This window comes from Paroedura picta, chromosome 2 (genome assembly GCF_049243985.1).
Source record: "Paroedura picta isolate Pp20150507F chromosome 2, Ppicta_v3.0, whole genome shotgun sequence".
NCBI classification, from domain to species: Eukaryota; Metazoa; Chordata; class Lepidosauria; order Squamata; family Gekkonidae; genus Paroedura; species Paroedura picta.
Window position 1 is genome coordinate 145,711,435 of NC_135370.1, and position 14,383 is coordinate 145,725,817.

Consider the following 14,383-nt stretch of genomic DNA (forward strand, 5'->3'; position numbering starts at 1 on the left):
AGTTCTACTTCCTTGCTGCTGTATTCACCTCTAATCCAAGAGTGGCCAAACAGCATGGCCAATTGGCAGGGGCTCATGGTAATTGTAGTCCAAGGACATCTGGAGAGCCACAGTTTGGCCACCTCTACTCTAATCCATGAGAGGACCTATCCTATATCTTGAAAATTTATTCCAGAACCTTAGATAAAGGACTTTTTTGGAAATCCATGTATACGATTAAAAGCTGTGGAGTATTTACACATGCAGGTATGGTTCTTTACTACATCCTTTTACTGCTTCCTCAGTAGTTATTGATCTCCAAAATGCTAGTGCTGAAATTTGCAGAGCTCACTAGGTCAAAATGTCACACAACCCAACAGGCTACGTTGATGAAGGGCAAACAGGTTGATACTGGTTCTTCTCCAAAGAAATTTCTGTTGACTGAAGAAGAATGGGAGTTTAACTTTAGCTAGTTTCTGCTCCTCACTATAGCCCAACCCACAGTTGGCAGGTTTTTTTTTCATGTGAGTTCAACAGTCTCCAACATAAGCACTTTGGAGGACTTCCGAAAGGCTAGTGAGGATACGTACGTATTCCACAGGATACAAACCACAATATATACTAGATTACTGTTTGGTGAATGCTTATTAACAATTTATACTAGATCTCACATAAGTGCATGCTTATTAACAATCCAAAAGTGTAATGAGGCTGGAGGTATCTTTATAGGAGCAATGGAGATTGATGAACCTTAGGACATGTTCCTCTATGTACTTAATATTTTTATCTTTTAAGAAGTGTTTCTACCATTTCACCCAGAACAGTCATTAGGATAATTTGCCTGGAACTTCCAGTATCTCTCATGATAACTCTGAAAAGTTTTGTGTTGTGACTGTTATCCAATTCTCTGATAAGGAAGCCAAGTTTAGTGACAAGAATATTTTTGTTAGATCAGTGGTTTCCCAGCTGAATTTCTTGAGTCCTTGGCTATGCATATCCAAATCCAGAATGTTGTTTTGTTTATAATCTGTCTAGTAACCAAATTAATGGACACATTAATTCTCCATTAATTTGGACAATTATCTCATGTGTAACTCATGTTTTACCCAGTTTTTCAGCCACCCTTCCTAAAGATAGGTTGAGTAACTATCGGCACTTTTCACAATGGAAGACTTAATTCTGTTTCTTTGCAATCTCCCTATCTTCCTTTAGCAATTCTTCCACCTCTTTGCTGTCCAAGCCTCCAACCTGTCTCTCCAGCTGGTTTCCTGCTTCTGATATATTCACATTATTTAATTAAAGTCAGAAGCATAATTTATAACCATCAAATTCAGTAAGTCATTAGACTGCTGACAAAATGACATTGCCTCTGTTCTAAAATTTAATAACACCTGCCAATGGCCATTGCAGTTATTAAATGAGCATATGGCATTAATAGTCTCATGAAACGTATTGCTTGTTTCCCCTGACATGGCAGACTCACCTATTTGGATTCTGTAGATAAAAAATAGTTTAACTGCAGCATTCTTATGTTTTTACAGAGTTATGGAATGATGAACTTCAATCTAGGAAGAAAAGGAAGGATCCATTTAGTCCGGACAAGAAAAAACCTGTTGTTGTATCAGATATCCTTTTCTGTTTGTCTGTTACTAACTGGCTGTGATATTCATTGCACTGAACTGTCCGATGACTCTGCACAAAAACGTTAATTAAGAAAGAAAGGGAATGTTTTGCAATGTAACAATTCTGAAGACATTACTTGATAATTGTTAGGTTTTTACTGAGGTCTTGGAGGTAGTTTACTTGCTGTGATTATCTGGCAGTTGTTTTTTTTTTGACATCTGGTTTGCATATACAGCTTGGATGACTGTCATTAAGAACGTGACGTAGAAAAGCCCAAGAAAACTCACCGGAAGGGAGAGTGGGGAATGGGAGAGCCCAAAGCAAGTGAGGAGATTGGTCTAGTGGTGGCCTTGATTTATAGGGGAAGGGTGGGCCTGGGTGAAATTCTTCTACCAGTGATGCAGAACTGCTGACAAGGCATTCTTCCTTTGTTTGCCTCTGGGTTAATTGGGGCCATTGCTTCAGTCTACGTGGATTGCATCTCCTTCTCTGGTTCAGATTTCAGTATGTTGCAGCCAACAGCTTTGCTGTGCTGAAACACTCTCAAAATATGAATTGCAAAGAGAGTATCTTGTTTATTCTACCAGGGAATGTTGGTGTGAGAAGTCAAGAGTGGAGAGCAACAGGAAAATGGGAGCAGAACTAACAGATGATATAGTGAGGCCTCTGGGCTCTGGAAAGATGGAGGAATTAGAATTGGGCATGCTGCAAGTCATGTATTAGTGGCACTAGCAAAATGAGTTAATATAGATGGGGCTGAAAAAGGAGGACTGAATTAAAATAGAAAAATATTTTTAAACAATTAACTTAGTAATTAATCTCCCTTTGATTAAATTGTGTGCCTCTGTAGTATATAGACTATTATTATTATTATTATTATTATTATTATTATTATTATTATTATTATTATTATCCTTTAATTTATATCTCCCTCCTAGGTTTTTTATGATGAGTAAACCATAAAGCTGTGTATCAGTCTATTAATTTTGATTCATGCCTATTGAATGCTTGAATTTTCTTCTCAAACTTCAGAAGAAACCTTTTCTCCATAAAGTTTGCCTTTCTAGAAATTTTATTTGGATGTGGTTATGAAATAATTAGGATTAATTAAGGAGCTTTGGAAAAAGTTCTCCAAAAAGTGGCTTAGACATTACTTCACTAATGAAGCACACGTACCAGTGCTTCCAGAGAAGCATCACATTTGTAAATGTATTTGGGAACTGACTTAGCATTTCTTTAGTTTTGGTTGTTTTATACTAAGCATGCTTCACGTTGGTCAGAATACAAGTTCTTTAACTTATGAACGACCCTATATAGTATATATGCTGCAAGATCTTGACATACTTGAAGACTGGACAACAATAAGAAAGGTATGGTTGAATGTCCTTATCCCTGATGTATATGCAGATTCAGTTTATTAGTCAGCCATTGGCCATTTCCTACAAATTGACTGTTCAGTACAAAAAACAGTTAAAATTAAGATATCAAACTGATGACATCACAAGGAGTTTAAAAGTTGTCGATTGAGTTCCTGCATGGTAATAAAAAGTTACACAGATAAAAAGGAACCATAATGATTAGGGCTTTAATCCTAATTGCATAGTTTGGACCTGATTTTCTTAGCGGTGACAGCAAAAAGTGCAACTCTGTTGGTAACGTAAGCTTCAATATCAGACAATAAAAAGATCCTATATTCAGTTTTTGAGAGGCCTGAAGTGGTAGGGAGTATTCTTTTAATAAACTTGCCTCTTGGTTCATCATAGAGAGGGCAGTCCATGACGTAGTGTGTGAGGTCCTCAATCACTCCCCTATCACATTTACAGATGCATTCAGATAGGGGGTGATGGGAGAACCGACTACGCACCGCTATGGAAAGGATTGGAACTTTAAATGAGTAAATGCCATCCTGTTAAGGATGGTCAACTCTCCAGATATGAGGATCTGCAGTGAATTCTCTTGAAATGTTTAAAAAGGGACAGCTCTCGACATAGCAATTATATCACCATCCAGTACTGCATCCATTTGATAGATCCATTTCCGGAGCTCCTTCACTGAGCTTCCAGGCCTGATTAAATCATCTGGAATAGAGTAATGTAAGATAATACTATAGCTAATGGAAGTGAGCTCTAGGTTTGAATGTCCTTATCCCTGATGTGTATGCAAGTGACTTGGGTTTTAAGCTGTTTGTCGTTAGAAAAAAATCTAACCTGAATCTGGTGGTATAGGGATAGGGATAGTAGCCCAGGTGGCTTTATTGGATGGTGGGAGGGTTATGAGATAGAGTATTCATTGATATAGGGGCTGGCTGGGTGGTGGAACTGATGCCATTGATGTCATAACTGATGTCATCTACAGCACATAAGAATACAGGTAAATTAATTTGTGATATGATTAGAGCTTATTTTTTAACAAGCATGTTCAAAATACTTAGTGCATGGGGAGAGCAACAATTTGAAACATTGCACAGCATCTAGATTATGTAAAGTACAGTTGGAGAACAGACAGCTGTTATTCAGTCAATTTATTCCATGGCCAGGTCTCAACCAGCCTTTCGCAACCTTTTTATCATTGAGATCCCCCTGAAATATTCTTCAGGCTTTGAGAAACCCCAGAAATGATGTCAGCCCAGAAATGATGTCAGCAGGTCAAACCTCCCTGCCACACTCCCAAAGTCACATGTCACCAGAAGTGACATCACCCAGATACTTCCACCAGATGTGACATCACACTTTGTCATCATCATCCCCCTCCCCCCATCTCCTCAATGCCAGAAATGGCCCTGTGGCTTACTCCACTTGCTGGGGAACATTTACTGGTCCGTCACCCCCTGCCACCACCCAACACAGTTAAGTTAAAATGAGAGTACTTGCCTCACTGGACTCCAGTTGCTACCACATGCAATGAGCCTTGGTCAGCAAGGATTTTTATGATCTGGGCCCCTCCCCTTTCCACCCCCTCCAAGTCCATTATTGGCTGTTTTGGGAGGGGATGGGTAGGTCAATATAACCATATATATAACCATATATGGTCAAATCACCTGATAATTTTAAAAATTAAAAATATATATATTAACTCCTACTCAATTGGTGAAAACCTTCTGGGGCTGTCAAGGAATCCCAGGGTTTCATGAAACCCCTATGGAGAAAGGCTGGTCTAAACTGTTTTTCCTATGTTCTTGGTGAATTTATATTTTGCTCATTTCTGAACAAATGCACCTTGCAGTAACATTAGCTGTATGCTGATAGGCTGTAGGAACAATAGGTTAGTGTGATTACAGTGGTGTATCTGTTGAGGATTTACATGGGCTGCCATAACAGAAGGTTGCTTGTTCTGAAGTTAATCAATAGTCAAGGGATATGGTGCCTTGTTCAACACATATAAAATATAGAGTAGACGTGCCTTGGTATGGGCACAGAAGAAGCATTTGGCATATGACTTGCAAGTATCTCAAGATGCCGGAGGAAGGGAAAGTAGCAAAACTTAACTATACATTATTGGGCCCTGTAGTTGTAGAGATAATCAGGTACACGCAGGCATAAATTCAAGAAAGGATTATGAATCAATGACTGTTGGAAGAGACCACAAAGGGCCATTCAGTCCAGCCCCCCACTTTCTTATTTAAAATGGAATTTAAAATGGAACCTTCTTTCCCATACTTTGAAGCCATTGCTGCTATTGTCTTTAAAGCTGCAGTAAACAAGTTGGCCCTCTCTTCAACATGTATGCCTTTTATATAATTAAACACAGCTATCTTCTCACCCTTTGCCCTCCTCTTCTCTAAGCTACCCATGCTCAACTCTCTCAACCTTTCCTTTTAAGGCATGGATTCCAACCTTTCAGACATCCTAGCTGGCCTTCTCTGAACTTGTTCCACCTTGTCAATATCCCCCTTGAACTGTGGTGCCCAGAACTAGGTCACTGGGATGGGCGGTATAAAAATCTAATAAATCAATAAAATAAATAAATAAACTGGACACAGTATTCCAAAAGAGGTCTAACCAATGTGGTATACGGTGGTATTATAACTTCCCTTGATTATGTGCACTTAGTAATGTATCCTAGTATCACATTAGCTTTAGATGCCATATTGCACTGTTGTCTCATATTCAACTTATTGTCCACCATAACTCCTAAATCTCTTTCACGTGTACTTCTATGAAGCAAGGTATCCCCCATCTTATATGCATCACATTATTATTATCCAAATGTAATACTTTACACTTATTCCTATTAAAATTCATTTTGTTGGCTATGTCCCAATTTTCCAATTCTGATCTCCTGGAATAGTAAACATTTAGCCACCCCACCCAATTTAGTGTCATCCGCAAATTCATTCAATATACCCTCTATTGCCTCATCCAAATCACAAATGAAAATATTAAACAATACTGACCCCAGCACAGAACCCTGCAGTATACTGCTGATCACGTCCCTCCAACATGAAGTATATTATTAACTGTGTGCAACAATGCTTGTCAGTTTTCTGGCATTAGACTTAATTAGAACTTTGTAATTAATTTTTGGTTTGCTCAGAAGTCTACAGAGGCAAAACCTCCTCCAGAATTCTCTGGGCAGCATTATTCTGGCATTCACAGGGACAAGTACCTGAAAGACTAATGGAGATTATTCCAAAAGCTTTCTGCTTGTAGTCAAGACAGACAGGGAAGAAGCAGGTATAGCTTTTCCCCTCTGCTGTTTTCATGTTTATTATTTATTTTATTTTCAACATTTATATCCCACCTCTCTACCTGCATCCAGGCAGCTTACAAACTACCTAGTTGGAACTACTCCACTGCTAAAATTATGCTATTTATGAGTCTATACTTACTTAAGTTTAAGTAAGTTTAAGTAAACTTAAGTGGAGTCAGTAGCTCCAACTGAAAGGTTTGCAAATGCAGAATGCAAAAATAGCATGGGGAGCCAACAGCTGCGTTCTCCCTGTCTATTTGGTTGCATGGAGGAAAAAACCAAGATGTAGGTTGGAGGCAGAAAACTCCCAATGCAAGGCTGATACAAAGTCATCCTGTTTTCCCCAGTGAATATGAAGAACATGTGTAGATAAGCCCTTAAAGTATCTTGTGTGAACTTCCATTTATGCTGGAACTTCCATTTATGCAGGAGGTAGCATAAAGCTGCTCTTTTGAACAAAGCACGTTGATTCACTGGAAGAATGACTTCACTTCTTTGTCTTTTCAGGCAATGGCAACCTTGGGACCACACAGAGTGAAAACGGAACGTAAGGGCAGCTTTCTTAACACTTGATTTACTCATGTGCTTGGGTGATCCTTATCAAGCAAGGTTTAAAGCCTAGGAATGCATGCTATTTAGATCATGATCTGGCATTCACAAGGTAGAAAGAAACGTCAATGTTCTACCTGGCCTTACTGTTATATCCATGTTGCTTCTGTGGGAATATTCTTCCCAGAGAGAAGCAAGGGCACAGTAGATTCCAGCTGGAGGGTGAACGACTAATATCTAGGCAGCTCCCACTGCTATTATCTCTACCAGCTAATAGCCTGAATGTTCAGCCAGGTCCCAACAGATGCTGCATATTTCATGAAGCTTTGTTTAGTGTTTAGGAAGAAAACCCAGTGGAACTGTGCTTTTTGGCAACATTTGATTTAAAAAGTTATTTAAAGTCACTGAGAGTCATTTTGGCTGACAAGTGTGATTATAGAACCAACATTGCCCATAGTGCTCCATCCAGAACTCGACTGGTTGATTCTGGACTCATAACTATGAATAAATTGGAAAAAAAGATATTTTTCTGCTTCATGAGGGAGGCAGCTGTTCAAATCTTAAATGGTTACCTGCTTTGTCAGCATTATTTGTACTGATTGTTTCAGCCCCTGTCAAGTTGGAAAAACACCTGTACAGTGCAAGATCTGAAGAAGGAAGACTCTATTACAATGGGGAGTGGTATGGACGTGGACAAACAATATGTATTGATAGGAAAGATGAATGCCCTACAAGGTAAAGGTTAGCATGTATGGGTCTCTTGACTAGTTGGATATAATTTAAACTGGATTTTGTCTTCTGCGTGTGGTAAAAATAACTGTACTAGGCTTGTGCATGAGGAATGTTTGGGGGAAAGGAGTGCAGAAAAGCCCCAGGGGTTATACCCTGTATTTTCACTGTTTCCTCTTTTGGTTGGTGTTATACCAATGCATCTCAATGCCTGGGGAAGGAGAGACTCCATCTTACACCCAGCATGACAGTTTTGAGCACTGAATGATAACCTCATGTACAGTTGTATGTAAGTTCAGCCTGCTGCATGGCCACTGCTGTACATTGAGGAATCTGTATAATGCTAGCATTTGAAGACATCTCCAACCCCTTTCTAAAAACATCCCTAAACATCAATCCTCTAGGCTAGCATGGGATTAATGGGGGACACTCAGCACACACATTTCTCAAGCAGGTATTCTTAATCTCTCCATCTTTTTCTCACAGACTCTCTGTCTCTTCCACCAGGAATATTTTCACTTAGCATCCTAAGCAGAGTTACCCCCTCCCTGAGCCGCAAGGGAGGGCGGCATATAAATATAAGAATAAAAATAAATAATATATATATTTTTATAAAACCTTTGAAAATAAATGATTTAAAAAACCTGAAGAGATGGGAACATCAGAACAGGGCTAAGCGAGCTTCCCTGAGTGACACATGGGCAGTTTCAGTTAATATGGAGCTGACTAGGCTGTGTGTGTAAAAACCCAGTGGGATCGAAATAGCTAGTTTTTATTGTGAGCTAGTGCTGGTAGGCAGCACTCCAGGCTAAACTTGCCTCCGTGAGTGCTGCCGTGGTTACCGCATTGCCAGCCACTCACTCTGTTGCTGACCCTGTGCGATACTGACAGTCTTTTTTTTTTTTACTTCTTTAACAGAAAGGGAGCTGTTAAGAGATGCAAATGCTTTGTAAACAAACGCCGTAATGTTTAGTACCTTTTCCAGTATCAGTGTTCCAGTATTCTATTAACTAGCCTTAATTTAATGAGGTAATTATTGTTACAATGTTAGTATGTTCTATTACCAATAATTACTGTACTGTTCAGAAATGGCAGTGCAGTTTAGGGTGATCCTCTAGTTTCACATGGACCCTAATGTGCTCCTGATTTTTATTCCCACTCTTTTCAGTGCCATAATTACAACAATTAACCATGATGAAGTGTGGTTTAAGAGGCCTGATGGAAGCAAATCCAAACTCTATATTTCTCAGCTACAGAAGGGAAAATATTCAATCAAACATATTCACAACTGACCATTCAACTAACCCAGACAGTGTTACCCTACTTCATGTGCCATGAGATGACAGATGTATTTACTGTATGTTCTCATCTATTTTTGTGGCAGTATCTGTGTATTTGTAGTAATGTAATTAATATTCATACAGCTGTCTTGAACCAAGTGACATGTAATCATGTTGACCTCTCATTTGGGTCCAGTGCCTGAGATAGGAAACGTTAACCTTTTTTTTGGGGGGGGGGCAGAGAATATCAGTGGCTGCAGTCCTTACTAGTTATGTTGTACATATGGGATGGGGTGGGGGGATATGCACAGCTGTTGATGTCTTTGGCGTTTCTCCTGTAGTTGCTCAGAGTTGAATGGGAGAGCTAATTTTAAACGTCCTTGCTGAGCTGAGTAGGAAGCTGCACTAGAAAGTCTTCTCCCAGATGTGTGTTTAGTTCTCCATTGGATACACAAACCAGTTTCTAGGATTGCTGGCTATATGTATTTGTATAAACATGAAAAAAGTGGTGGTCATATCATTTAAAAAAAATAATGTGGTAACTGTGAAGTTTATCACTACATGGTAAGAATTCATCTTGTATTTTACAGAACACACCATGCTTGTCTTATAAATGTATATTAGATTGCACAAATGTTACTTTAATGTGGTCTAATGGGAAGTTGTTCTTAGGTGGACAACTGGAAAAAAATGGGGACCCAAAATAGTAGTTGTAACTTTGTTACCTGAGTTTAACAGTTATTAATTTTGGTTAATAACGAAAAGGCCATCAATTAATGTGTAGGTGCAGCCCTAAGCTAGGCTGGCACCTGATAAGATTATTTTGTCTTCTTCCTCCTTTTCTAGTGCTAAGTTTGGAGCTTGCCAGAAACAATTTATGGAAAGTAGATGATATTGTTTCTGTTAATATTAAGGGCCCCCCTTCCCCCTCCCTTGGTGTGCCTGTTCTGTAATGGGGAAAACAATAACCAAAAGGGTTGCTATGATCCCTAGCCAAAAGAAGTGTAATTAGGTATAGGAAAGTAATAATGGTATTCACTAAATATCCCAATATCTTTTGCCTCTGCTGCTCCAACAGTGTTGCAGTTCAGAACCTTAGCTTCTGAAATAGAACCTCTAGTTTTCCCATATATGTTAGAGTTGTGTAGAAAGGATTTGGGGCAGGGAGGGGGGCATTACTTGGTGGGTTATGTGCACTTTACTATCCATTAAGATGCATCTTTGAAGAAAGCCTGCACCTGATGGAACAGACTGCCAAAAGAGGTGTTTACGTTCTAGATCGGATTGGTGCTAAATCAGGAATCCTCACATGTGTTCTCATGCTATCAGAAATCCTGGACCGGAATGCCAGTGTGTTAAAAAAATCACTGGATTCTCAAGGCAGACACCAGTAATCCTAATCCCATACTCAGCAGACTGGTTCAGTGGGTGGAAATGGCTTCATTAGTAAAGGAGATAGTAACATTTGAAATCCACACTTTTTGGAGAAGTGTAATGGGATATGCTGCTCCACCCACAGGCTTACAGTTCATTGGCTCACCTTCTAACTAAAAATGTCTTGAAGGTGAGCAGCATTAAAAAGGGATTCAGTCCTAACAATTTTCTCTCTTGCCTTTTGCAAGTTGAACCTTTTCAGCTGTGCTTAGTGGCAGGCGCGCAGCCTGCTCCAGATGGCTTTGTAATGTGTTGGGATTTTTGAATGAAGGATTTTAAGGTGTTTGGCCTTGCACAAATGTGCAGGTGGAAGTGCAGCTGTCCTGTCCGTATGTACTGTGCATGCCCTACATTGCAATCCAAAGTTGGGCACAAGAACAGTGTTGCAGTCCTTAAGTGACTGCCTACTGCTGAAAGAACAGCATGTGGTTGTGTTCCCCCACTATTGTGTGTCAAGGAACTGTTGTGTCTTTGTAGCCAATGTCACACTGATCCTAGTTATTGCTGGTCAGGATAAAATCTATCCAGCTCAATGTACTGCATTTACGTTTGAGCGAGAGTGAATTTGCTGGTATGGGCAAAACTATGTAACCATCGCCCAAAGCCTAAAATCCATCTAGAGCAGCACTCTCTCTTGTTACTCTGCATGTCTCTCATAATAGCCAAATTGTATATAAAGTAATCATGACAGGTGGGCCTTTGACAAAACCTATTGTATGTACACAGTTTGATAAAGCCTTTTTTTTGTAATGAAATCTTTGTATTTTTTAACCTAGTGTATAAATAAATGACCTGTCATTGATAATCTAAATACATGTGCATAGTGTGTTTCTGTAGCATAAACCTTCAAAACAAAAACTTGTTCACTAGGTCCAAAACTGCAAGTAATAGGTCTTAACAGATCTCCATCATGCTAGTTCTGTCCTCTGCAAGAATCAGCCTAGCATGAGCTGATTATAGCAGCTGTTAAAATGTAGCAAATGTCAGATCTAAGAGAACAAGCCAGTGAAATTGGTTTAGACTGGGGTAACCTTACATCAGAGCCTCTTGTGGTGCAGAGTGGTAAGGCAGCAGACATGCAGTCTTAAAGCTCTGCCCATGAGGCTGGGAGTTCAATTCAATTCCAGCAGCCGGCTCAAGGTTGACTCAGCCTTCCATCCTTCTGAGGTCGGTAAAATGAGTACCCAGCTTGCTGGGGGGTAAACGGTAATGACTGGGGAAAGCACTGGCAAACCACCCTGTATTGAGTCTGCCATGAAAACCCTAGAGGGCATCACCCCAAGGGTCAGACATAACCCGGTGCTTGCACAGGGGATACCTTTACCTTTACCTTTTAACCTTACATCATATTGAATTGTTATTCTGGCCAATTGCTGCAACATGCCTGTTCACCTTCTGATGCAGCATCTGGTTTCTGCAGGTAGCAGGGGAAGGACCAGAAAGGCAGTGCTGAAGTGCTCGTGTGTATAGGCAAGTGGTAGTCTTTAACATAAATGACATGGAGCCAGGTGGACCAAAGATCTAATGATGTGTTCTGATTTGCTGCCACTTTTGTGTATTTCATCTTGATATCGTTCTGTTGTTGGGTGTCTTGAACAAGGATGCTGTGAATTTCACTGTGAACTCATTTGATGCTCAAACTTGCTGTGTTCAAAGGAGTGAACTGATATGATCATTCCGTCTGTGGTTTGTGCTAAGGAGTCACAAATGCTCGCTGAACTGGTTTGCATGAAGTTTTTCTGAAACTGCACGTGTGCAAGGATAATGCTGATTCCAATTTTGTTTGGCAATCATTAGCATCATTAAGGACTGCTTAGCCAAACATGGCAGAATTTTACTGAAACACAGTATTTATTGATGGCTGTTTTATTTGTGAGTGATTTAATTACCTATTTAACCAAGTGTTTGCTGTGCAGAAATGATGGGGTGGGAGGCAGTAGAACTCAACTGGACTGTGTGTGAAGAGCCAATGCCACCATAAAGAATCCAGTGGAACAACCTGTAGAACACCCTCAAATAGATCAACAAGCTACCAAACGGATCATTAAAAAATCATTTCTCTGTGTAACCAGCAAACAGTATGAGCCAAACTATCTCTCTTTCACAACCCCTTGAACCAAGTCAGTTCGCTCTGCCTCTGAGGCTACATCTACCATCCAGTCATCAAACTTATATCACTCACGCATCCAGCCTCTCTTACCTTAGAGGCCTGCATTTTAAACCAGAGCATACATACGTACAAAGTCTGACCTTAATGTGCAAAAATAAAACACAAAACATTTACACAGCAGAACACCACAGATCGCATTGCCGAAACGGCTGGCTGACAGCCCCTGTGGGCACCTGGATGCTTTATGAAAGGTTCAGTGGTGAGGCAGCTATAGAATTTGTTACAGCGATATACTGCTTTTTAAATAGTTAAACTGATTAATTTCTGAACGTGCCTAAAATTTGTTTTGCTATAAGCATTTCATGAATAAGTCAATAGAGTCCTCCTATTTCTACTTTATCATTGTTTTAGAGATGACCTGGATGGCCCAGCCTATCTTGGATCCAGCTGATTTGGACCAAGCTCCCCCAATCTTTCCTTACAATCTTTGTTGCCCTGCTCTGGACACGTTCCTCAACATCCCTTTTCAATTGGGGTGCCCAAAACTGAACACAGTGCTCCAAGTGAGGCCGAACCAGAGCAGAGTAAAGCGGTACCATCACCTCCCGTGATCTGGACACGATACTCCGTTTGATACAGCCCAAAATCCCATTTGCCTTTTTAGCCACTGAGTTACACTGTTGGCTCATGTTCAATGTATGGTCTACTAAGACTCCTAGATCCTTTTCGTACCTGCTACTGCCAAGACAAGTCTCCCCAATCCTATATAGGTGTATATGGAGACCATCAAGGAAGTCCAGGGTTACTATGTAGAGAGGCAGGCAATAACAAATAAACAATCTCTGTACATCTCTTCCTTTGAAAACCCTGCAAGGTCACTATAAGTCAGCCGTGACTTAATGGCACTTTACAGTTCCCACCGCCCTGCGGTACAGGAGAGGTATGGGGTATGTCAGTAAATAAAAATAAAATAAGCACGCAGACAGGGGTGGAAATGGAAAAGCTGTTACTGCTCTGCTTAGGAATATAGTGTAACAATCCAAAACTTGCACTGCTCCAAGAGCCCAGGAGATGTCCTGGCTTTCTTCAGGCAATCTTTGTGGGTGACAATGGGTCCAACTGTTGTCAGTTGCCTAAACCAGATGTTGCTGGTTCTAATGAGTTTAGAGCTTTGCTCATCCTTCCGCCACAAGAGGGGGAAATCCCGCTTGATTCTGCATCAGTTGTTTGCTGTTGTTCCCTTAAGGTACAGAAAGTTGATTAAATTTCTTGCACATGTACATTTGAGTTGTTAAGCCTCTATCCTCTCTTTTGACTGAAACACTTTCAAAGATTTTTTAAACCTGTTGGGAAGCTTCAATAAACTGCTATTTCCTCAGAAGAAGATTTGTAAGTAAAACTAAAGGAATTCATGCTTTGTTTGTTTCATGTTCTTCTGAATTTAATGTTCTCTTCTGCATTTTTTGAATGGACTCTCTTGAAATATGGATTCTGAGGAGAGAAAAGCATTTTGAAAAACTTCTACAATGTTGCTTACGCACACAGCTAGGATAGCTCTGGCCGTTACCAACAAATAATTTGGGAAGAGGTAAGAAGCTAATTCTTTTTGCAACAGAGCATGTGGAAAATCCTTTCTGAGGTGGTATGCCTCGGACAAGTCTCTCGGTCTTTGATGCCGGCCAGCCTGCAGAAGAGGATTAGAGAGAGCAAATGGGATGCTGGAGGTAGTGTCAGTTACCCCGGAGTAAGTGTTCCTCCTGTGCAATAAAAATGTCCATCTGTTGCCAAGGTGAATGTGGGAACTGTACTTGTTATGAGAGCCACTTTTTAAGGGTGTTTGTGGGAGAGACGGAAGGAGAGGGAGAAAAGCACTTCTACGTCAACTGAAGCATAAACGTTTAAGCCTCTTGGTGTGCTACAGCCTCCAGAACATTAATGCAGCATTTGTATAATGCCAAACTGCTAGTTAGGAAGGGAAACATGGACTCTA

At 40.2% G+C, this 14,383-nt stretch overlaps 1 protein-coding gene across 1 annotated transcript in view; it reads left to right on the forward strand.

The window, feature by feature from the left end:
* Positions 1-11,094, forward strand: part of BRMS1L (BRMS1 like transcriptional repressor) — a 28,635-nt gene extending 17,541 nt beyond the window's left edge. The window contains exons 6-10 of the mRNA XM_077323134.1: positions 1,521-1,604; positions 2,908-2,972; positions 6,799-6,838; positions 7,449-7,575; positions 8,738-11,094. Of these exons, the coding sequence (XP_077179249.1) occupies positions 1,521-1,604; positions 2,908-2,972; positions 6,799-6,838; positions 7,449-7,575; positions 8,738-8,861 (440 nt within the window). The 3' untranslated portion in view covers positions 8,862-11,094. The remainder of the gene's footprint in view (positions 1-1,520; positions 1,605-2,907; positions 2,973-6,798; positions 6,839-7,448; positions 7,576-8,737) is intronic.
* Positions 11,095-14,383: the final 3,289 nt, after the last annotated feature.